Here is a 25,661-nt window from a genome sequence, read left to right as displayed (position 1 = left end):
ATGGCAATGAAATTACTGCCACATGCATTTTTTTGGGGGGGGGGAATAGGCTCCAATCCAAGTATTTTGGTAGTTAATTATGTCGTGCACCTCTCCATCTTCAGTAGAAGTTCAAACAGCTTTTCGTGTCTCTGCATATTTTCCTACATCCCTCTATTGTCTAGCCTGGTCCCCTTTTTGTCTACTCCTTTCTAAAACTTAATCACAATGCTGCCTGAGGGGATTTAGATGCCAATAGGCTTTGGTTCTCCACTACATACAGAGATGAGGCTTTTTAGAGGAATAATTTGCTGCTGTGCACTGGCCCAGTTGGATCCTCATGTTCACAGATACCTACAGGCGCACTGGCCAAGCAGCACCAAACATATGGCTAAGGGTGGAGGCAGTAGGCATGGTCTGGATTTAACCCCATGCACCTCCAAGCTCATGTCCAGCTTTGATATTTTCTGTAGAATCTACTGTGTGTACTTCTAACCAAACTCTTTTTTAAAAAACCCCACTTAGCCTGCATAAGCATGTGCCTGTATAGCATAAGTCAAAAGAAAATGGGAAACTATATTATTGCGTGCACATTGCTTACTTTCAAAAACACACGGGGAGGAATTCAGCTTCACACTTTTCCGATTGTTCTGCTAGGAACCTGCCAGATAGAACCATCTCCCCTATCTCCCCCCCCCATGTGCTGTTCCAGGGGTTCTCCCGAACCCCCCACAACCAATTCCAGGGGTGCTTGGTGGTGCAAAGGGAATCTCATTGCACAAGCAGAGGTCCACTGATGGGACTCCTTAGTCCAGGCATCCCCAAACTCGGCCCTCCAGATTTTTTGGGACTACAACTCCCATCATCCCTAGCTAACAGGACCAGTGGTCAGGGATGATGGGAGTTGTAGTCCCAAAACATCTGGAGGGCCGAGTTTGGGGATGCCTACCTTAGTCGAATCTCGCCCATACAACTTTACAATCCCATATGGGAAAAAAAATTGGCTCACATGATGTAACATTCCAAATTATGGCTTACTGGGCTTCTGGAGAGTTCACAGCCACTTTATTTATTATTATTATTATTATTATTATTATTATTATTATTATTATTATTTATTGAATTTATATACTGCTTTGTTCCTCTCCACTCTCTTTTTTTACTGCCATGTCATACAGAGCTAAGCCAAAGTTTGGCTGAGCATATCAACATGACTAAGGGCTCGCCCACACTTCTACTTGCCCCATGTGGTTTCCCCCATGCCTCTCTCCTTTCCTGGGGAAAACCTGCTCCTTTGTGCTAAATTGGAGGCAACGTCAATCTGGAGAAAACCCAAATTGCCATTTGCTCCAATTGAGCATAAAGAGCGGTTTTCCCTAGAGGAAGGCAGCAGCACAGGAAGTGTGGATGAGTCTCACTACTTATGCGAGTCACTAAAGGGCATCATTTAGGTAGCCCCATGTATTGTGTGGTGGTTTTTTTTTTAAAAAAAGCCCCAGCGCCTCTCTTTTCATGCATGGATCAAATTGGGCAAGGTAATCTGTTCTCTGAAGGCTGCTTCCACATGCAGATGGCTTCTGCTAATTTGGAGTGTGTCTTGTGACGTATAGCTTGCTAGTCCTTCGATCACAGTACGTGGAATGTACCAGAAATGATAAATCAAAGAGAAGGGAGGTGGGGCAGAATACATAAAAAAGATATTTCTGATTCCGGTTAGCAGGAATGGAAAAGAAGAGGCACAGGAGCTCCACAGATATAATGGGAGACTAAAATACATTCGTACTACCGTGTTTCTCATATTATAAGACATGTCTTATATTAATTTTTTCCTCAAAAAAACACGACATGGCTTATTTTCGAGGGATGTCTTATTTTTTAATAAAGTGCACGCGGGCGCTGTTTGCCGGGCTTGTCAAGCCCAGCAAACAGCGCCCGCCGATCTTCGGTGACAGGCGGGGGTGGGCGGAGAGCGGAGAACGATCTCCGATTCCCCCCCACCCCCGCCTGTCACACAGCACAGGTCCGAAGATCGGCGGGCGCTGTTTGCCGGGCTTGTCAAGCCCAGCAAGGAGCGCCCGCCGATCTTCGGTGACAGTCGGGGGTGGGGGGAGAGCGGAGAACGATCTCCGCTTCCCCCCCACCCCCGCCCGTCATACAGCACAGGGCCGAAGATCGGCGGGCGCTGTTTGCCGGGCTTGTCAAGCCCAGCAAACAGCGCCCGCCGATCTTTGGTGACAGGCGGGGGTGGGGGGAGAGCGGAGAACGATCTCCGCTTCCCCCCCACCCCCGCCCGTCATACAGCACAGGGCCGAAGATCGGCGGGCGCTGTTTGCCGGGCTTGTCAAGCCCAGCAAGGAGCGCCCGCCGATCGTTGGTGACAGGCGGGGGTGGGGGGAGAGCGGAGAACGATCTCCGCTTCCCCCCCCACCCCCGCCTGTCACACAGGACAGGTCCGAAGATCGGCGGGCGCTGTTTGCCGGGCTTGTCAAGCCCAGCAAGGAGCGCCCGCCGATCTTTGGTGACAGGCGGGGGTGGGGGGGGAGAGCGGAGAACGATCTCCGCTTCCCCCCCCACCCCCGCCTGTCACACAGTACAGGTCCGAAGATCGGCGGGCGCTGTTTGCCGGGCTTGTCAAGCCCAGCAAACAGCGCCCGCCGATCTTCGGTGACAGGCGGGGGTGGGGGGAGAGCGGAGAACGATCTCCGCTTCCCCCCCCACCCCCGCCTGTCACACAGGACAGGTCCGAAGATCGGCGGGCGCTGTTTGCCGGGCTTGTCAAGCCCAGCAAACAGCGCCCGCCGATCTTCGGTGACAGGCGGGGGTGGGGGGAGAGCGGAGAACGATCTCCGCTTCCCCCCCACCCCCGCCTGTCACACAGCACAGGGCCGAAGATCGGCGGGCGCTGTTTGCCGGGCTTGTCAAGCCCAGCAAGGAGCGCCCGCCGATCTTTGGTGACAGGCGGGGGTGGGGGGAGAGCGGAGAACGATCTCCGCTTCCCCCCCACCCCCGCCTGTCACACAGGACAGGTCCGAAGATCGGCGGGCGCTGTTTGCCGGGCTTGTCAAGCCCAGCAAGGAGCGCCCGCCGATCTTTGGTGACAGGCGGGGGTGGGGGGAGAGCGGAGAACGATCTCCGCTTCCCCCCACCCCTGCCTGTCACACAGCACAGGTCCGAAGATCGGCGGGCGCTGTTTCCCGGGCTTGTCAAGCCCAGCAAGGAGCGCCCGCCGATCTTCGGCTCTGTCCCCCGATGCGCTACGGCTCGGGGAAGCAGGCAGGGAGCTCCTGCTGGGTCCCGCGCCTTCGCCTCTCGCTCGGTCGGGGCTTTGCGATAGTGCTTATTTTCGGGGTATGTCTTATTTTTCACCAACCCTTAGAAATCCTGTCATGGCTTATTTTTTGGGGATGCCTTAAAATATGAGAAACACGGTAAGTATAGCAAAATATCAGACGGCATGGATTTAAATGTAACCCATACAATTTATTATACAGGGAACCGAGGTTCATATTAATGCTGATTTCATTAATGCCTGTGTGAATCCAGATGGGAAAAAATCTTACTTTCTGGACATCACCGCAACGGATGGTTGAAAATGACAGTTGAAATTAGCAATGGACGGTGCCATCTTTTCATAGCACAGTGTTTCTTCCCCCTGCCCATACATAAATGTTGCTTAATTGGCAACACAACTATAGATCACAATGGAAACAGCAGCCTTGGCTTGGTAACCCACCTATGTGGCATGCGGTAAACTAATTCATATTTCCATATACAATTGTGGAAGCTTAAAATATGTTTACTACTTTGTTACAAATTCAAGTTGGCAAAACTGGGGGGGGGGAGAGATGGGCTGATAGATTTTAGCTTCATTTCACATAAATGCATGCGCGCGCACACACACACACACACACACACACACGACCCCTTTATTGTTTGGGGTTTTGCTGTTTTGAAAATTCCTAAAATTATTTTAGGACTGTGGAAGATTGTGTCTATGCATAATAAGTTAAACCAGAATCTCATAATGTAAAAACATTCCTCTAATTGTTTTTAACAGCAGTTGGAAAATAGTTTTCAGAATATCAAACCTTGGACTCATGCTGTGTGTTCTTTCAATCTTGCAAGTAGGGTATCATTTTAATTTCCAGTGTGGTTGAAAAATGAATGCAAAATTCTTGTTTTTAAGTCAAGCACAGCATTTGCGAGCAGAACAGATGACATATGGTACAACATTCGTCACCAAATAACTGTTAATTGCATTTTTATGTATTAAAAAGTGTGCATATGCAGTTGAAAATATAACAAGAGTTGACAAGAAATTGTTAAAGCCAGAAGCCACATTTTATAATGTGCTAGATGCAGAATATCAGCTCTCCCTCTCATCAGAGGGCACCAAAAATGACAGTAATGTTCTGTATCTAACTGACCATTAAAGGTAAAGGTAAAGGGACCCCTGACCATTAGGTCCAGTCGTGACCGACTCTGGGGTTGCGCGCTCATCTCGCATTATTGGCCGAGGGAGCTGGCGCATAGCTTCCAGGTCATGTGGCCAGCATGACAAAGCCGCTTCTGGCAAACCAGAGCAGCACATGGAAACGCCGTTTACCTTCCCGCTGTAGCGGTTCCTATTTATCTACTAGACAATAAAATATTGGGCCGTGTGGCAACACAGTTGGAGTACAAAAATGTTTCATGCTGTGAGTAGTTTAGCAAAGGATTTGCTAACTACGTAATTGATTGTCATATGAAAAGTCAAGTTAGTCTAGAAACTCTATAGCATAAAGCCTCTATGCATTTCTAGTTCTTACACTTTCCCCGCTGCCCATAGAAAAGTATAACAAGCTGAACACTATGAGGCACTGACATTGACAGGCTGACAAGTACCAGTATGGCAAAGGATACAAACATTGCCGGCATCAGCGTATGGGTTTGGGAAGCTGCTGATGCAAGCACTTTGTAATCCCTTGGAACAAACCCGTAAACCTCTGAGGATTTTTAACGACGTTTAAAGGTCATTTGCATATGTTGCCTTGAAGATGTATTAGAGCTAAGAAATAATATTTAGGGTGTGTGTGTGTGTGTGTGTGTGTGTGTGTGTGTGTGTGTATACATATTCTGCAGAGGGGCTTAGGTTTTCAAAAGAAGGTGAAAAACATACAGGGTTGAAGCAAAGAAGATTGAACCAGGACATCGTAACCAAAGTAGAGAAGCTTCATGTTGTGTACTGAACAACGAAACAAAGAAGAGAAATGAATGTAAAGGATCCTTCTCCTTAGTCCCCCTCCCCCCACCCCGCACTCTCCTTGGTGTGCTGTTGTCTGCTAGTCATAAAGTTGTCATATAGTGCACCACTGACTGCAGTTCTTGTTCCACTCTCCTCTTCTCTTCTTCTCTCATCATGGTCGTCTGCGGAGATGGAAATGGAAAGAAAGCAACTCATCATGCAATTACTGAAATGTCACAGAGTTCTGCAAGAGCACTGATGATGTACTTTTACCTGTGTTTTAGGAAAGCTACTTCTGACATTACATTTTAGTAGTCCTGGCTTTGCAAATATGTGGAGGAAATACTGAAGAACAACTGCCTCCTGGACCCTTCTGTTTGGTGGTTTGGCTCTGGCCTGCATTATGCACCATCAAACTTTCCAGCTTAATTTAAGGATTTCTAAGTTTGGAACTGGGGCATAAGCTTTTTCCATACAGTTTTTGGGTTGTCTGCTATTCACTAAGAAGTTACCAGAACATTTTCTCACCTCTCTGCAAACTTTGTGCAAACAAATCAGGATGGATACTCAGTAAGCAGCAAGTCTAAGTAAGGAGTTAAAAAACATTAACAAAACAAGTCCTAAGCATGCACCAACAGCAGCCAGCTTTGTTTTATGAATGCTGCTCACAGGTGCAACAGTGGGACAAAGACTCAAAATGCTCTGTAATTAATTGTAATCGGGTTGCACTGTTTTTGTGGGTAGAGATGCTTGTCTCATAGTGAAATGAGTGTGGCAGTGAGCTAGTAGATGCATATTACAAATGCAATATTTGTTATCCTTTGTGACATCCATAATTTTAACCACCAGCATTACCATGAACTATTGCACTTAATTATGAGGATGTTAGAAACTGATTATCACAGAGTAATTAAATGGTGAGCTTGCATCCAAAGCATTATTAGCATCAGTTATTAATTTTGAATCACCTTGAATTATCTTCGTGGTGCATCATAAAGCTTATGCTTCCTTTTTTTGATTAGCTTTGTGGGAACTAAAAGGAAGCGAGTGATCTCATGTGCTTAGAACGTGTGTTTCTAGCAGTCACAAAGTTCTAATCTTTTGCCTACTTACTATTTTTAAATGCTTCTGCGGGCAAAAGTGGAAGGACTCTGAGAAACATCACATAATGATATAAATATGAATTAGAGATTTTTTTTTTTATAAAAAAGGCTTATCCAATTAGTGATTCCTTATAGTTTCTTTAGTGCAGATGACAAAAGCTTTTTGATCAGACAAGGTGATAATACTAGACTCTGTAAAAGGTCTGCAGTGAAAGGGATTATTTGTTCTGAAGTTTCCCCGTCTTGTTGAGCTTTTTCTCTGCATATGCGGGCATACCTGGCTGGGTTTTTCTCTCTCCCCCCCCTCCTCCAGGCTTCTTTGCTATTACGTTATCTTTTATTATAAGTAAGTAATTATACTGCTTCATGTTTGGTTAAGTATTATTTTATCCTATCTTCCATCTCTTCACTCACTACACTGAATGAGTTTCTCCAATATTTTATCCATGTTCTTTATTCCCCCAATTTCTTGTTACATGTATATTACCTTTTCACTACTTAGATATTGGCCACTTTTGGATGATTGTATCTCAGCTTAAGAAGCCAAAGTATGAATGATCCTTTCGGCTGAACTGGCAGCACCTTTGTGATGCCCTGTCAGTGTGCAAACAAACCAGAGTATAGTTTCCTGTTTCAACAAAACTGGGAAACTGGTTAAGGGCCTCAGACAAACAAGAATATTAAGCCAACTTCAAACCATGACTGGTAATACCTTCAGTGTTAAACTACAGTTAGTAGAAGGCTTTCTGGCTTTTTGTGTGTGGCTCACATGAGACGAGGGAAGAACCTGTGTTTGTGTGGCCAAAAGATGGCATTCATACCTCAGCTTATTAAACCAAGATAGGAGTGTCTGTACTTTTGTCCATTCTTTCCTTCGTTTTGATTGAACATTTATTAAAAATATCTGTATTTATACGTGTGCACAAGTTGTCCGACCTTCTAGTGGAGACTTTAAGACAGCAATCCTACCTGAACATAAAGGTAAAAGTAAAGGGACCCCTGACTCTTAGGTCCAGTCGTGACCGACTCTGGGGTTGCGGCGCTCATCTTGCCTTATTGGCCGAGGGAGCCGGTGTACAGCTTCCAGGTCATGTGGCCAGCATGACAAAGCCGCTTCTGGTGAACCAGAGCAGCACGTGGAAACGCTGTTTACCTTCCCGCTGTATCTACTTGCACTAGGTTGGCAGGAGCTGGGACCGAGCAACGGGAGCTCACCCCGTCGCAAGGAGTCAAACTGCCGACCTTCTGATTAGCAAGCCCTAGGCTCTGTGGTTTAACCCACAGCGCCACCTGAACATAGTTCCTATTAAACTCAGTGAGACTTATTTCTTAGCCTATATGCACTGTAAACAATTTTCACTTAAAATATAAAAATAAATGAATTCTGGTTGCCGTCTCTGCAACCCTGGTCAAGTCTATCTAACCATGGCTAATACATGAGGTTTTGAGGGTACAAGAGTAGGTTAAGTTTTGAATGATTGCTCCCACCTTCTGCAAATCAGATCTTTTTCTTTCCCCGAGAATGAAAGATACAAAGATTCAATGGAATTGGCTAATAACTTTCTATTTTCTTTTCCTGTCTTTTTTGCTTGTTAATTCCACCTGATATCTCCTAATGCATATATTTGTGGAAAAAATAAATAATTCAATTCACTACTCGGTGAAAAAGAGAGTCTTTCCATTTAGATGAAAGCAATTTATAGAAACTAGTTATATTTTTCTGTTCAGTGGAGGTCATAGCCTTTCAAACTATTTCTAAAATGGCAAGCACTCGATAGCTTTATTTTTAGTATATAAATGCTGAGAGAGAATGAAAATGAATTAGATGGTGAAACAGAAAAGAAGAATTTCAATGTGGCATTTTAATTGTTATGCTGTGTGTGGCCTCCCTTCCTTTTTGCCTGGCAACTTTTTAAATGGAGGCTATAGCAGGGCCCTATTTCTCTCTCCCATCTGCAGCACTGCAGTATATTGTCAATATACTGACAAGGACAAAAAGGTGCACATAGTAAAAGACACTTTGAACATCTCTGTGACAGAACTGCCACTGTTACAAAGCTTCTATAATGGTTTTGAGATACACAAAATCCCATTATGGGTGTAAATAACACATCACGGTCTATATGATATTGGTATCTTGTAACAAGCATTACAAAAGAATGGTAGAAACGGATTTGTTTCTATGTGTGTGTGTAGTACCCATCTTCCAAAGTGATCTCAAAACTGCATTTTATAATTAGGGTATGACAGGAATTTGTCTTATTTCAGCAAGCCACAGGTTGTTGCTTTTCTATCTAGGAATCCAGCTGATATGTGTGTGCCAATATTTGTGAGTAATTATTATTATTATTATTTTATTCTGTAACCAAACTCTGAACTGGTACATCATTTAGGTTTTTTAAAAATATATATATAAAAAGCAGGACAGTTCAAAAGCCAGTCTACTGCAAAGATTAATTCTAGCCAGTATGTATTGCTTATCATCTTCCTAAACTGTAATTTAACATGCTCATTCTGCAGTGCTATTTTTCTAGAAGAGGTGCCAAAACTCACAACAAACATCTCCCTTCTCTTAAAATGGCAATGGCATACACCTGAGAGGTGCTGGAACTAAGTTCCTCTGAGTTCCAGCTTAAAAAAAGTATTTAATTGCTCACATTGCTTTTGCTGGAGTTTTGCTGGTCTAATACACACACAGAGGTGTTGTGAACCTCCCTGTGATCTTCAGATGAAGGGTGGTACACAAATAAATAAAATATACACATATAGGGGGTTGCCAAACTTTTGGGGCTGGTGGGCATGTCAACTGAGGAAAGAGACACTGGCACGGCACACAACACAACCTATTCTGTTGGCAACAACAGAATGCTTCTTTCAAGAATAAACTGAGCAAAAAGCAGGTGGAGAAAATCCTGTAGGTTCAAGAAATGTCTCCCTGGGCACATCTGCGCCCATGGGTCCTACCTTGGTAGCCACAGAATACACCTTCTCTTGGGTTGTTACCCAGAACACTTGTTACCAGATTTATTTGGCAACTAATTTCCATATTTTTTTATTTTGTATGTAGGTCACATTGCTGTAATTCTAGACACGCTTAACTCTGAATACGTCCTATTAAACTGAATGTCTTCTGAGAGGACATGTGTAGGACTTCATGGTTAATCATAGACCACTTTGGTCCCCTTCCCTTTACATTTCTGTATATACAAACCGAGGTACCACTGTACAATAATATATAGAGAGATGATCACTCATTTTCATGGGTAGGATATTATAAAGATCAGACACAGTAGTGGCATATCTGCTGTAGCAGACTCTCCCCCCCCCCCTTTACACGTGAAGTGATGTCATGGCCAATTCAGAAAAAGCATTATTTTCTTCATCACATAGATAAATGGAAGGTGAATCTGGCATGACTTGGAAACAAGTAGCAGCTGTGTCTGAAATGGTGGCAGCTCTTTTTTTCTCTCCCCCCCCCCGAATTCTCTACAAATATGAGAATCGTTGCAGCTGTAAAGTTTGGTTCACACCAGTTATTCACTCAGATATGGAGTTATGTTGCCCATACAAATCTTCAGCCCCGGACAGCTGGGACTGAATCTGTGATTGGCACATATACAAATCTGCTGAATTTTAGAATTCTGGAATGTAAGTGTGATTCATACTCTTTTCCTTTTGTTTTTCTTACATCATTGGCTTCTACAGGCACAAAACTTGCAGAAAGACTATACATGAACCATACATGAACCAGCTAAGGAAAAGAAAAAAATAATGACAGAATAGAAAAGTGAATTGACTTACCTACAAATTAATTGTCTGCCTGGGATTCTGTAGGTTCATCTATGTCTTCAACCTGACTATTCATTTCAACTACAAATAAAGTAGTAAGATTATACTTCTGCACATTTTTAATAGCACTAGTATTTAAGCTTAGTAACTGAGCTATAACCTTATTTTCAGAGCAATCCATTGCATAAGTACATTTCCAAACATCAATATGTAATACAAATTCATCTGAACTGCTAGCACTTCTGTGAGAAGTTCCACAACTCAAAGCCCAATTCCACTTTCTTTAAATAGGAATGTTGCTATAATTGCTGTGAATCTGGCACCCTCCAACCCCAAATTGAAACACCACCTTTGATATTACCACTGATGTTATTTGGTGCAATTTTTACATGTAGAATATTCAGATGTTGCAATGTTTTCGTTTCCAATCTCACAAGATTGGGAGAATCCAATAGCTGCATCACAGCAGGACCTGATAGGCAAAACAGTATTTATCAAGCACTACTGTCAAATGCTATATAATGCAGGTCCAGGCAGCAAGTATGCTTCCCACTTTATTTCCTTTATTCTTCATGATCTCTTTCACCGTCTGACTACTGAAGAAATACTCTGAGACAGAGGCCACAGGGATGATTCTCTGAGCTGCTACTCTATGCAGAAGAATTTGCACAGGCACCCAAGACATGCTGTTATTATTATTCCTTACTCCATAATATCTCACAATGGGTTACAGCAATTTTAATACAATTAAAAATATTTTTAAAAAATTACAATCACAATAATAGGGTGGATCCTATATACCATATTTTTCTGTGTATAAGACGGAAAATTTGGGGGACTCAAAATTAAGAAAATGCACTATTCGTGTATAAGACGACCCTTTATTTTAAACTTCAAAAATTTCGGAAAAAATATAGTCATATACACAGAAAACTACGGTATATATCATTCATAGGCCAGGGAAAGAGGTGCATCGTCAACATACAACAAAAACTACATAATGGAGGTGCTGGCTGCAGCTCAGTGGAGAGGGAGTTTCACAACTTAGGAGCTGCCACAGAGAATGCCATCTCCCAGTCTTCCCACCGCACCAGAGCTCCTGAGGGTGGTGGAACTGCCAAGAGGCCCCCCACTGCTGATCTTAAAAGTGGAGAGGGTCTGAAGGGAAAGAGGTGATCTTTTAGACAATTGCAGCCTAAGCCATTTAGGGCTTTTTTAACACTAATGTGTTTGAATTCAGCCATGCAACTGTTTTAATTTGGAATTGGGTTTCCAAATGGAACCCCAGTCAGCAATGGGATGACTGCATTTTGGACCAGTTGCAAGTTTCCTTCAAGGCCAGCCCCACGCAGAGTGCACTGCAATAATCCGGTCTTGAAGTTCCCAGGCACAGCAGCAGCAGCAGCAGCAGCAGCAGCTTTAGAAGGTGTTGCCTGTCCACATTATTGACAGTGACCAGAAAAAATAGAGAATAGGGAGCTGGGCATTTAATTGGATTGATTCATTTATGGGATGATTGATTGATGAAGCAAAAGAATGATGGTGGGGAAGAATGAGTTGATTTTCTTTTGCTTCATTGCGAATCAGCTTTTGTTTTTTGAAAACGTGAAAATTATCCCTTTTAGCTCATTTTCATTTTTAAGTATTTTGCTTGAATTTAGTCCTTTACTATGGATTTTCCTTGCATTCTTTTGCAGCTGATTTTTATTTGGCAATGTTTTTTTGATACGAGGATGCTCTATTTCATTTAGTTTTATAGAACGTAGAAATTCTCTTCTTTTTGTTTTGGTATTTGCTGTGTATTTAAGATGTTTTAACCTATGTTGTAAACCCGCTTAAGAGTTTTGTTTAACTACGAGTGGTATATAAATGGTCCAAATAAAAATAAATAAATGAAGAAGTTGGATGCCATAAATACCCAGGCAAGGATATAAACTGGGTTTGGCCTTCAAATAAAATTTCATACACCTTTCATACAGAAAGGTGACTATCCACTCAAATCTCTCTTCCAATGGGAACTGTAGATGTGCATTATTAGCCAGACAGGGAAATCATGGGCAAGAGAATGTTTCTGTTAAGGCAGTCCAGGAAGACATTAGTCACTTCCATCAACAATAGTTATGTCTGGTCCTGTTTTATTTTCAGTAGCTGGGATGGGGATAAATCCCCATCAATGAGAGACACAGTCCAAAACAAACCTGAACTAACACAACATGGCTGAAATCGGATTTTGCAGTCACACCAGTCAATTATCTGCTTTGGTATTGTGGGCAGTTTCTACTCATATGCCAAGCAAGCAGAAAGGGATTGAAATTTAAAAGGAACCTGAGCTCTAAACTTTCTATAGTTCAGGCTTCTTTTATATAGAATGTCCTAAACCTTAGCTCCCTCAACATAATGCCTATTGTTGCGGTTTTGCAAAAGCAACAAATGCAGTTATCATAATACAGTTATTTGCCATTAGAAAGACCCAAAGACTATAAATGGACTGTAAAACGGATAAGAGAACATGGTCTCTAGTACAGTACTTCTGAATATACTTTCACAGCCTTTCTTCTGATTTGTTCCTGTAGGATTGAATGAGACCTTTCATAAGCTTTAATAACTTGTCCCTATAAAAGTACTATACTAACGCTCTGGAAGAAGCTGTTTTGGTACATCCATTGCTGATACTGGGAGTTTCCCTGGAAAGCTCTTGTGTGAAAGTTTTGAAATTGCCTGAAAGAAATGCACACCTGAATGAAAGTTTAAAAATAAAGAAGAAGAAAATGTAAATATGCTGGTCATATGCTATGAAGCATGTCTGCTTCTGACTCACTGTTGTTATATCAATACACCTGCAAAGAGTCTGTCGAATTGCTTGTGAATTGTTCATCTATATTCAACTTTCAAACTTGTCAGGATGTGTGTGGCTGCAATACTAAACCTTTTACAAGTGGTGCACAGACTTTGTTCAAGGCTTAAATAATACTGCACACACTATAGATATGTAGAAAAATAAGTGCTGCAACAACATGGTCCTCAGAGTCCAGAATAAGCCCAACTTTTCCTCCTGCCAAATGTTCCACCAAACTTAAATCAAGGCATTGCTCATATAGAAACCTTTCTGCGGCTGCTGGCCTGATGCTTGATGGCGTTGTTCTATTAAATTTCCCTTAATGAAATATCTAATTTGGATTTAACATATTCATTCATTTTTTATTTGTTCTACAGATTTAAAGGGGGAAGGTGTGCTATCCCAACCCTAAATCTATGGCATAAGTTAGAATACATGGGAGATGCAACCTCGGAGGGCAACAAATGTCTCCTTAGAACACACTCAAAAGTCAAACGTGCGTCTATATTTCTGCGGTGTTATTACAAAGAGGGCTACTGCAGTAATCTTTCATGAAATCTCTTAGCTTTCCATGGACAGCCAATCTTAACTACATGGAGTATTTTTTATACAAGAAAAGAACTTCTCCCATATAAAATGTATTATAATTAATGGGTTAATAATACTTTTGAGGCTCTCCTTCACAGCTGCCCATTCTTCTTCTTGCCTTTGCTGCCTGCCACTGTTCTACAAAAACGGAAGCAGAGCCAGAGAGGGAAAGAGTGTGCAGACAAATTCAGATGCAGCATCATGTAAAAGGGGGGGGGGTGCATTGCCGAAAAAAGAGGGGACAGTATGGATGCATATTTTAGAAAGAATTGCTGTTCCTTAAACAGAAATGCAATGCAACTCACTACAGTGAGAAAGACAGTGACCAGTTAACCTGTGTACCTGCTAACTGCTGATGGGCAACTCAAGTCCCCTGATTTCCCTCTTTATGCTCTCATAGACTGGAGAGCCTGTAAAACAGAGGACTTATTTTAATAGAGGACTGCTGTAAAGTAGGACCTACAGACACCCTAAAGGAGGTGGCCATTCCTCCTTGCTGCAGTCAACCACAATCCTGTGCCAGGATTGGCTCCAGGAGGAGAGGGATGCAAGTGGGGCCATAGCAGCAGCCACCGTTCAGCAACAATAGAAAAGGAAGGAGGAGGAACAAAGGAGGAAGCCTTCACTTTCCTTGCTACCCATGTAAATGGTAGCTTTGTGTTTGGAAGGGCACATTTGCTACCGAGGGTGTGAAAGGCAGAGTGTCCCATGTGTAGCTTGCAAGGGCTGACTTAGATCCCTAGGAGACAACTATACTTCTGAAGGATATAAGCAATAAATATACAGATAGATTTCAGGACCATGACAAAGTTTGATGCATGGTGTGTAAATTTTGTTTGCATACACCAAATGCAATAAAGCACAATAGAAACTGTGCAGGTCACCAGGCATGCTCAGGAGCATCTTGAAATACACCCCCCCCCCTTTTAAAAATGTAGGGCCTATTTACATGAATCGTGCTGAAAATGCAACGACTCAAATTAAATGTCTAAGCCAAAAGAAACTGGGCAAGACAAATACGTGTGGTTTATCATGTTGAGTTGCTGTGCTCAAACTTTGGATATCTGCAGCACCATGGAAAGTGTGTGCGTGTGTGTGTGTGTGTGTGTTGTTAGGGCTGAGGAGAAATATTCTTCAAATGGGATAATAGCCAAGAATAGACTGCTGGGTGTGTTTTATTCCAATATATATTTTATGAGCTTGGAAACTACCTATGACATGCAGCAAAAGGACAATCCACCTCTGTTTACAACAAGCATTTATAATGCACATATCTCTGTAAGACAGAACCTCATACTGACTAAACGGCCCAAAGGTGTTTGGAATGAGCTAAGTGAAATGTGTGTGTGTGTGTGTGTGTGTGTGAGAGAGAGAGAGAGAGAGAGAGAGAGACTCTGTTTAGAGATATGGTTGACAGAAAGGAATGATGACATTCTCTAAATTCAAACGCAGCTAATTTTAATCCTTATCCTCTAATAGTGGCTGACTTATTTTCAAAGCGCACCAGGAGACTGTGGAGCTGGGAGGGAAGAGAGAACAAAAACACGAAATGCTTTTGTCTGTTTGTGCATACGGCTGTGCGTCTCGGCTGTGCAATGGAGTTCTTGGCATGGGCATCTTAGAGCTACAATCCTAGGCTTGATTGGTCATGCGTTAAGTCGCATTGAAATTACAGTTGTGTAACTGATGGCTGTGCAGCATTCCTTGTGGCTAGCAATTAGTGCTGCCAACTCTTTGCACAACCCAGGCTTTTAGTAGGCTACCTTTGAAGACTTGATCATATCATATTTTACCTGTGCATCAAAGGGTGAACTGTAATGCAGCCTTCACTCGTCTGAATGTGCCATTTTTTTTTTTGGCAACGGTAAAGCTATTTGGAAACTTACTGTCATTACTTGAAATGTTTTCTGTATCACATGGACCTTCGGGTTGCACCGGCTCTGCAGTATGTTTCCCTTTCTCTTCTTCTGCTCCTTTAGAAATGACAAAGGGGGGGGGACAACATGCAGAGTATTTGATTAATGTATTATTCACAGATGGAGTGTCCATTATTTTCTAGTCATAACACAGCTTTATGAATGCCTCTGTTACGATAGTGGTAGCCATTCAAAGAAAGGGCAAAGGTTTCTCTGAAAAGTGATAGCGAGGGAGGCATGGCTTTTTAAAAAAAGAATTACTTCAAAGCTGTTTCAGGATTGTGCTCTTTTGTTAAATGGGACTGTTAAAACCTATGGTGCAATATGGACTTTCCTCTGGGCTGCCTGACCTTCTCTTCTCTGATCCTTTGTGAAGAATCTCCTCCTTGCAAAATATAGTATGGGATGGGCCCCTAATCACATACTGTATTTAAACCTTTCCTCTAAGGGACAGAGTTAAAATTGATGCTCTTGGAGAGCTTACACATTGAGCACTCATACAGAGACTAGAATTTAAATTTCGGAAAATGTAGATGGCAGGCACTCAATATTTTTATTTTTTGGTGCCTTGAGGCTGGCGGGGAAGCTCCGATAGAAACTCCCAAGAATGCTAAATTTGAAACATACAGGAAAAGGGCCTTTTCTGTTTTATACTCTGTTCTTTAAGATTTTCACCATTCAGGATTTCTGAGAGACCAATTGTTAGCTAATTTCCATGATGGCACTTCCATATTTTGTGGCAACTATAAAGCTTGTGATGGCTGAGCTATAGAAATCAAGCAATTGGTTGTTAGGCAATCAGCAGAATTTGGAGAGAGTGGATGCAGGGACGGAGCATAACACCTTAAGCACAAATGTATCTTTTCTACAGGTGAGACAGAAAAATTGCTCAGGGTCACTCAACTCAATGGCAGCAAGCTTTTGTTGGTTGCTGGCACCCACCTGTCTCAAGAGACAATGGAGAGCATCTCTGGGGTAGGGACAGAGTCAAAATCTATGATGCAATTCTGTCATTAAAAAAGACACCCCACACCTTTGCTCCAAGGAACTCAGTGAAGTGCACACTGTTTTCTCATCTACCAATTCAATTTTATCTTGATAACAACCCTGTGAAGTAGGTGAAGCCATGGGAATGATTGACCCAAGGTCACACAGGGAGCTTTATGACTGCATAGGAATTTGAAACCAGGACTCCCTGGTCTATACAACACACCTTCAGAGTTAAGGCATTAGGTTTTGAGTCAGAGCAACCTCATTATTAGTAGTCTTCCAATAAAGAAACTTGAGACAGCAGCAACAAAATCCTGAAATTCTCTGATTTTTTAAAATACATTTTTTTTAAAGAAATCTTGCAGTAATTTTATTTTTTAACATATTCCTTCCTTCATCTTGTTTTTTATTGTTCTTCTTCTCAACCCCCTGCTAAATTGCATATAAACATCTTTGTGTTCAGACTTTCCCTGTCAGTGAACTTCTGGAATGACAACTTGGCATGCATGTTAAAATTTCAAGACTTCTCCTGAGAATTCTGTAGAGCAAAGGAGGTTTTCCCTTGGCATTTGTTAGACACCAATGGGCCTAAACTTCCCAAGCATTTTACTCATCACTGTCGTTCACACTTGACAGATACAACTGTGTCACTCTATTGTTGAATCATCTGTATATTTTCTGAAGGATCTGTCAAGTTCAAGCACACATTTAAAATCACTCACTGAGTTTTCATTGGTTTTTAAGATATATGTATATTTGTTAGTTACCTTTGTGACATAAATTCTCTAGGCGATGTGAAAACCACTGAAGTGGTTTGATTAGTATGAAACTATTAATTGGCCATGAAAGAAAATGATAATAAATAAATATGAAAGCGCTCTGTTTCTTTGTACATTTTTAAAGGCTCAGGAAAAGAATGCTCAGAAGTGCTTTATAAAAATAACCATCTTGCAGGGGGGGGGGAGCTGTCAGGTTTCAGATGTTTGCTACTGAGGTTCCCTCAAATATCTAACGTACCTATGTTTGGGATATATGATAAATATCCACACCACATCCCTGCCTGACAGCTGATACCTCACAGTTCTGTGACGGCTTTCTTTGAGATGCTGCCTGTTAACCAAGCAACCCTGGCATGATGTGACAGGTAAGCGCCTCGGCTCCCCAATTTCGCTCCCGTTCAGGGATATCTAGGTGTGCTGATGTTGTCAGGACTAAAGAGGCTCATGTGAAGTTCATAAGCATTGCCTCAAGATTGCCCATTAGCTAGTCAGCATGACTGGCTTCTCTTCAACCAAATGAACTTCTCTTCTGCTTCATGCACTTGTGACCCAGGTAGAAGCAAGGTGCTTGGATAGAGCCAATGGTTGTGAGGTGCTGCACATAAATGCTGCTGTTAGTGCTGGTATGCCAGCTACCACTGGGCGAGAGGGACTGGCATAGTTCACCTATTGTGATAATCAGCGGGCAGAACCCACTCTGTTGGCATCCTATCTTGCCTATTGTTGTTGTTGTTGTTTAGTCGTTTAGTCGTGTCCGACTCTTCGTGACCCCATGGACCATAGCACGCCAGGCACTCCTGTCTTGCACTGCCTTCCACAGTTTGGTCAAACTCATGTTCGTAGCTTCGAGAACACTGTCCAACCATCTCGTCCTCTGTCGTCCCCTTCTCCTAGTGCCCTCCATCTTTCCCAACATCAGGGTCTTTTCCAGGGCGTCTTCTCTTCTCATGAGGTGGCCAAAGTATTGGAGCCTCAGCTTCACGATCTGTCCTTCCAGTGAGCATCTTGCCTATTATTTTGTGCTAAAAAAAGGTAAAGGACCCCTGACAGTTAAGTCCAGTCGCAGACGACTCTGGGGTTGTGGCGCTTATGTCACTTTACAGGCGTTTGTCCATAGACATCTTTCCGGGTCATGTGTTTGTCCATAGACAGCTTTCTGGAGCCAGCATTTGTCCATAGACAGCTTTCCAGGTCATGTGGCCAGCATGACTAAGCCTCTTCTGGTACAACGGAACACTGAAACCAGAGCAGCGCATGGAAATGCCATTTATCTTCCCGCCAGAGCGGTACCTATTTATCTACTTGCACTTTTGGGCGTGCCTTTGAACTGCTGGGTTGGCAGGAGCTGGGACCGAGCAACAGGAGCTCACTCTGTCGCAGGGATTCGAACCGCCAACCTTCTGATTGGCAAGCCCTAGGCTCAGTGGTTTAGACCACAGTGTCACACACATCCTATTTTGTGCTTATAAACAGGGGGGGGAAACCAGGTAGGATGTGGGGACACCAAAAGGAACACATACCCACAATTTCATTAATATCAGAGGTTGAGGAGTAAGAAGGCACATACAGAGGTGTGGCCCCCATCTGTAGTCCACCTCTCCCCTGTGCACCTGCCCCCCCCATTCTTCCATGGCATCTGCCATTGGAGACTCTTGAGGGGAGCAGCTAAAGCAGCTAAATCTCTCCAGTTTTCCTCCTCCTAGGTTTTCAGAAGGATGTTATGTAAGGGGAATTATGTGTGTGTTTTGATTAAGCGGTCTATAAATCTTCCTAAAGAAAAAATAAATATATTTTGGTGATTTTATTAGGCCTGCTTGTTTTTGAAGTCTGTTGATTTCACCGGTTTCTCCTTACGAATATTTGTATTATTCTGTGTAAATAATTCTATGCTTCAGGTTTTACCCCTTTTAAAGTCATTTATAAATTAGGTCAAACAAAGCGAATGTATTAATGATGGAAGCTTCATAGCGGCAGACACACTCCTGAATAGGTGTCGTTGAAGATGCTTATCTGTGTACATGAAGCTTTTGCTTCTCTAGGTACAAGAACTGGCACAATTATTTAACTGGCACTGTGCTAGAAAATAGTTCAAGGAAAGGAACACCTTTGAATAACTAAGGCTGCAATCTTCACCTCGTTTACCTAGGAGCCCCATTGAATTCAATAGGATTGAGTAGATATGGTTAGGATTGCGCTGTTGGGATATGATAAACATGGTGGGTGCCAACACAGAATGGCATTCAGCATCTGAAATGTATAGCATTCTTTCTTGTGCAGACCCTCCAAGTGCCCCTATTTTCCAGGGGCAGTCCCAGATTTACAGAAACCACCCTGGTTTCTGATTTGATCCCAGAATGTCCTGTTTTTCCTTAGGACGTCCCTATTTTCATTGGATAAATGTTGGAAGCTATGGAATTATGCAACCCCCGAGCCAAGTAACCATACAATCTTTAGAAGACATCAGAAGGCAGTCCTGTATAGGTAAGTTTTTTTCCAATTTTTAATGTTTTGTTATGTTTTTATATATGTTGGAAGCCACTCGGAGTGGATGAGGCAACCCAGTCAGATGGGTGGGGTATTATTATTATTATTATTAGATAGGACATCCCTATTTCCGTCAGAGAAATGTTGGAGGGTATACTTGTGATGCTGGCAGTAGTGCAGAATGAATAAGCAACAGCCACACAAAGGAAATGCTGTTAGATTTTTTTTGGCCCGAATGACTGCTTGTATAACAGAGACCATCAGAACAGTCATATCTGCTTTGTGAATGACAAAGTGTCATTATGAGAAGTGATGTGAGGACTTGCCACATGGAGAAGTTGCAAGTGAATCAAAGGTAAAATCATTTGCTGTGGGTGGCAAGAAAAGGAAGCACTGGCCATAAGATCAGCAGGGTTTCCATGACACTGGATCTCCATTTATATTAATCTCCCTTTTGCTCATTCTGCCTTGCCCAGTGTGTGCATGTGTAGAAGGGGGAAAACAGAAGCATTTGTTATTCTGACATGCAAGTGAAACAGGTATTATCCCAAAGCACTTCTTTCCTGCTGGGCAATAAAACTTTGTGCCACAGAGAAATGAGTCCATTCCACATAAACAGCAGAATCTGATCAAAACAAGAAGTGCCTTTACAAGCATTTTTATTCATTTTTTCCCCTCTCTCTCCTTTTCAATCTTGATTGCTACTGCTTGGAACACAAACAAGATGCACATTTCAGGGCCACCCCGCTAGGAGATGAGAGATACAGTTTGCAAGATACCACTTTCAATTACCATTTCCAATTGCATTACTGACAGCCTTGATTATCATAAAATTTCATAGGTGGGTGATATTTCTAGAAAATCAGTACTCAAAGCCAGCCATGCAGTATGAGGAGGAGGCTAGGATAGTGCACAAAATTGCTTCCAGACAGGTTTTAAAATAAATCCTGCAAAGATTTGCTGAGAATCTAGGGCATCCTATTTTTTAAATAAAGCATTTAACCATTTGCCACACACATACAAATAAGCAACAAACACCACCACCACCCATATGCACAATAATAGCTATCTGCAGGACTTACTTCTGAGTACATGTGGTTAGGATTGTGCTGAAAATCAATGCATACACACCTTAGATTTCGTTCACGGGGCAAATAATAAATTTCAATTGCCCCAAAGTAAGTTTGTATGGCTGTAATCCTATATATCCTTAACTAAGTCCCACTGAATTCTCTATTGTTATGATTATTATTAAATTTCTATATCACCCTTCTACCGCACAATTGCGCTCATTTCACACGCTAGCAAGGTTATGCTTAAAATTCTACAAGGCAGGCTTGGCAGTATGTGGATCGAGAACTCCCAGAAGTGCAAGCTGGATTTCGAAAGGGCAGAGGAACCAGAGACCAAATAGCAAACATGCGCTGGATTATGGAGAAAGCTAGAGAGTTCCAGAAAAACGTCTACTTCTGCTTCATTGACTATGCAAAAGCCTTTGACTGTGTGGACCACAGCAAACTATGGCAAGTTCTTAAAGAAATGGGAGTGCCTGATCACCTCATCTGTCTCCTGAGAAATCTCTATGTGGGACAAGAAGCTACAGTTAGAACTGGATATGGAACAACTGATTGGTTCAAAATTGGGAAAGGAGTACGACAAGGTTGTATATTGTCTCCCTGCTTATTTAACTTATATGCAGAATTCATCATGCGAAAGGCTGGACTAGATGAATCCCAAGCCGGAATTAAGATTGCCGGAAGAAATATCAACAACCTCAGATATGCAGATGACACAACCTTGATGGCAGAAAGTGAGGAGGAATTAAAGAACCTTTTAATGAGGGTGAAAGAGGAGAGCGCAAAATATGGTCTGAAGCTCAACATCAAAAAAACCAAGATCATGGCCACTGGTCCCATCACCTCCTGGCAAATAGAAGGGGAAGAAATGGAGGCAGTGAGAGATTTTACTTTCTTGGGCTCCTTGATCACTGCAGATGGTGACAGCAGTCACGAAATTAAAAGACGCCTGCTTCTTGGGAGAAAAGCAATGACAAACCTAGACAGCATCTTAAAAAGCAGAGACATCACCTTGCCGACAAAGGTCCGTATAGTTAAAGCTATGGTTTTCCCAGTAGTGATGTATGGAAGTGAGAGCTGGACCATAAAAAAGGCTGATCGCCGAAGAATTGATGCTTTTGAATTATGGTGCTGGAGGAGACTCTTGAGAGTCCCATGGACTGCTAGAAGATCAAACCTATCCATTCTTAAAGAAATCAGCCCTGAGTGCTCCCTGGAAGGACAGATCGTGAAGCTGAGGCTCCAATATTTTGGCCACCTTATGAGAAGAGAAGAATCCTTGGAAAAGACCCTGATGTTGGGAAAGATTGAGGGCACTAGGAGAAGGGGACGACAGAGGACAAGATGGTTGGACAGTGTTCTCGAAGCTACGAACATGAGTTTGACCAAACTGCGGGAGGCAGTGCAAGACAGGAGTGCCTGGCGTGCTATGGTCCATGGGGTCACAAAGAGTCGGACACGACTAAACGACTAAACAACAACATCACCCTTCATCCGAGCATCATAGGGCAGTTTAAAATACAAAAACACATAACATAGTAGCAAACAAAAACAATACGCCCCATACAGTACAGTTTAAAAGGTCACAACAACCTTAAAAAAATCTGATTCTTCTTCACTTTGTCAAATTGCTAGTGATCACAATGTAGGTACCAGAAAATCTGAATGAGACACTTTAAAAAGAGATAATGCAAGAAGACCCAGAAGACATGGCCCTCCTGCTTGCAAATAGTTTATGTTATGTTAATATGTTTATGTTGTGTTAATATGTTATGTTAAATTACTTATAGACCACCTTTCAAGTGAATGATGTCTCTCAAAGCAGATAACAAACTATGTATCCAGACATAGCCAATACAATATGAAGGATCCATTTCCTTTGCAACAGTATTAAAAGCCAATACAGTGGTACCTCGGGTTACAGACGCTTCGGGTTATAGATGCCTTGGGTTATAGACGCTTCGGGTTATAGATGCCTTCTCCGCTAACAAGAAGTGGTTGCTCCAGGTTAGGAACATTGCCCCAGGATAAGAACGGAAATTGCGTGCCAGCGGCGCAGCGGCAGCAGGAGGCCCCATTAGCGAAAGCACCCCTCAGGTTAAGAACGGACCACTGGAACAAATTAAGTTCTTAACCCGAGGTACCACTATATACTGTATTTTTCCATGTATAAGACGCCCCCCCCCAATATATAAGATGCCCCCTACTTTTGGGGACCCCGAAATTAGAAAATGGGCATATGCACTATCCGTGTATAAGATGCCCCCAGATTTTTAATCTTATTTTAAAGTAAAAGAAAAACTAGTCTTATATACGGAAAAGTACGGTAAGCCATATAGTAATAAAAGCTCTGCATTATTTTAATAATCACCATGCTATATCTACAGCCCAGGTTATAATTAAGCCTTAAAGTCCACAATGAAAAAACTGGGTCTTTAATGCCCATTTAAAAGTATCAAGGGATGTGGTTGACCTAGTCTTGGAATCAAATTGCACAGTTGTGGGGCCACCACTGAAAAGACCCCGCACTATATGCCTGCCAACTGGTTGTCTTTACGGGTTATACAGAGGGCTTTGGGCAACTTTTTGTCTATGGGATTCATAACGGAGTGAATTTATGCCATGTGTTGGCATCTTGCAGGTACAGATGAACTGGGCACCTCTTGTGGCCTTTCACACTGGAAATAAGAAACAACTTGCCTGATTGTAAAGTTAAATCAGTGAAATACTTGCTAAAAGTAGCAATGAATTTGCCTGCATTCCCAAAGGTGATTAATTACTTCACTTTGAATTTGAACCTTATCCCCCATTCTAAGATTGCATTAAGAGGGAAGAGATTGGAAGGGGTTGACACACTTTGTTCCTTATTTTTCTCATCTTAATTTATATGAACATGGGATCACTCCTGATTCTGCAAAATTAAGTAGCTTAATGCAGGGTTTCCAAGCTTGGTACTGTATTCAGTTTTCTCTGTGGTGAAAGATGAAAAAAATAAGGAGCATATGAGTTCAGGGCCTGCTCCCCAAGTCTCCATGGGCATATTCTCTTGGTGTTTGGAGTTAAAACACTCAGCAGCATTTGAACTTAGCATTAAATCCCTGTTGGAGGAGCACACTTTGCCCTGAGAGTCTGAGTTTAGCGAAACCTGTGTTTATTTCAGGAAAGACGTGCTTGATAGGAAAGCGCTCTAGTTCTCTCTAAGTAAGGTGGAAATGCCTTGTCCCGCGCTTGTTCTGCATCTCAGCAGAAGAGTCACAAAAGATGACTCCTTTCCCAAAGTGAGAATAAAAAATCAAGAAGTAGAAAATGAGGCCATCAACCCTAAGAGTCTGCTAGCTGCGAGAAGGTCAGTGCAGGTTCGGTGAGAAAGGACATTTTAGGAACCTTTGAGATTCTTTTCTCTCTGAGCTCTGTCCCACGCAGCCACATCAGCCTCCAGTGCAAGCTGAGTTGCATCCCAACACATGTTGTATTTCTAAGCATAATAGCATCTGTATACAGTAGAGATGAATCACTGTTTTGAGGGAGGTGTAGTCTTAACAGCATAAGAAACAGGAAGCCGGGGGGAGAATATTTGGCCTGGTCCTAGAATGGTTCAGTTGCATGATGCAACAGCACCACAGATGTGTTTTCAATTGCCTCATCAGCCTCTGTATCCCACACAAGATGGTAACCTCTAGTCAGTGCAGCCACACAGAGGAGCCTGATGCCACTGGGATGTTGCAAGTCAAAGCAATCCGAAGCAGATCCCACCACTTAATTGCCCAGTGTACAGCAAGCAGTAGACATATATGTGCTCTAACTTTTCAGCCCAATGCGTCCAAACCCTTCCCATTGCAAACAAAACTGCATCTTGAATTTGTTTCTCCTAATTAGGCAGAGCACTGAATGTTTCCCCACTATTCCTCACTTGGTAATTTGTCACTCGCAGGGAATAACCGCACAACGTTGTCCTAACCCCCAGCTATGCTGACTTGTTTTCCTGCCAAGTATGGTTTCGCTTCTCTCACAATTGTAGGTTGTCAGAATTGAAGGATATTTTTTCAGTCAAGTCACCGGTGGATGCCTGCTAATATTAATGTCAAGCCTCCGTATGCATTGCTTACTGCTGTGTTTTCAGCAGCATTGTAAATGTGTGGCAGCTCAGAGGTAGAAGTTCAAACAAAAGTGATATTGCTTAGCCTGACTCCTCCTGATGCATCCCTTGCTGATGAGAATGTCAGAGGCCCCAATTCTAATTCTTACCGAATGCCTTTATAACCATTATCAGCCTTACTTTAACAGGCACTGTGAGCCCGAGGGCAAGCTTGTACCTTCCTTCCTTCGAATCAATGAGCAAATGCTATCTTATTAACATTCACTTGCACATAAGCTCAGCTGCCTGAAAAAGAACATTTTTTAAGTGACAAAATGAGCGTATATTTACATATGGAAACTGAATGGAGCTTCCTTACCAACCAAAAGTTTCAGTATGCTAATTGGGAATATTCTACCTTGATCAAAAACTTGGCATTTGGGGAGAGTAGGATGAAAAAGGAAAGAATGAAGCCTTGAAAGAAATTTGAACTTGCTATGACATAAGCTTGCCTGCCTCTGGAGCAGCTGAGCGCTGCTTTTGGAGCCATGGATAGTTTGTCAAGAGTAGAGGCATTCACAAAGCAGTTCTTTAATATTTAAATACTGTAGTATGTTAACTCTCATGGTGCTGGATACATATATTAGGATACCTGGTTTTATCATTCTCTACAGTGACGGATGTTAGGCTTGCAGGTGAATGGATAGCTTCCTGTCTGAAAGGAGGACACAATTTAGGCAAGGTGCTGAAGTACATGGAAGCCAATCACAGTTAGTTCAAATAGTAAACCCACTTTCCCTCTCTTATCCAGAATTCTCAATC

General features: G+C 42.4%; 1 protein-coding gene across 2 annotated transcripts in view; it reads right to left on the bottom strand.

Moving 5' to 3' along the window:
* Nucleotides 1-3,183: 3,183 nt before the first annotated feature.
* MACROD2 (mono-ADP ribosylhydrolase 2) overlaps nt 3,184-25,661 on the bottom strand; it is an 898,190-nt gene continuing 875,712 nt past the window's right edge. Inside the window, exons 16-18 of one of the 2 annotated variants that reach the window (XM_035110056.2) lie at nt 15,406-15,492; nt 10,108-10,176; nt 3,184-5,385 (exon numbers count right to left, since the gene is read on the bottom strand). In XM_035110056.2, coding sequence (XP_034965947.2) covers nt 10,115-10,176; nt 15,406-15,492 — 149 coding nt within the window. In that variant the 3' untranslated portion in view covers nt 3,184-5,385; nt 10,108-10,114. The remainder of the gene's footprint in view (nt 5,386-10,107; nt 10,177-15,405; nt 15,493-25,661) is intronic. The other variant, XM_035110055.2, reaches the window with a different exon arrangement.

Source organism: Zootoca vivipara, chromosome 3, assembly GCF_963506605.1.
Source record: "Zootoca vivipara chromosome 3, rZooViv1.1, whole genome shotgun sequence".
NCBI lineage: Eukaryota > Metazoa > Chordata > Lepidosauria > Squamata > Lacertidae > Zootoca > Zootoca vivipara.
This window is presented reverse-complemented; position numbering and strand designations above follow the sequence as displayed.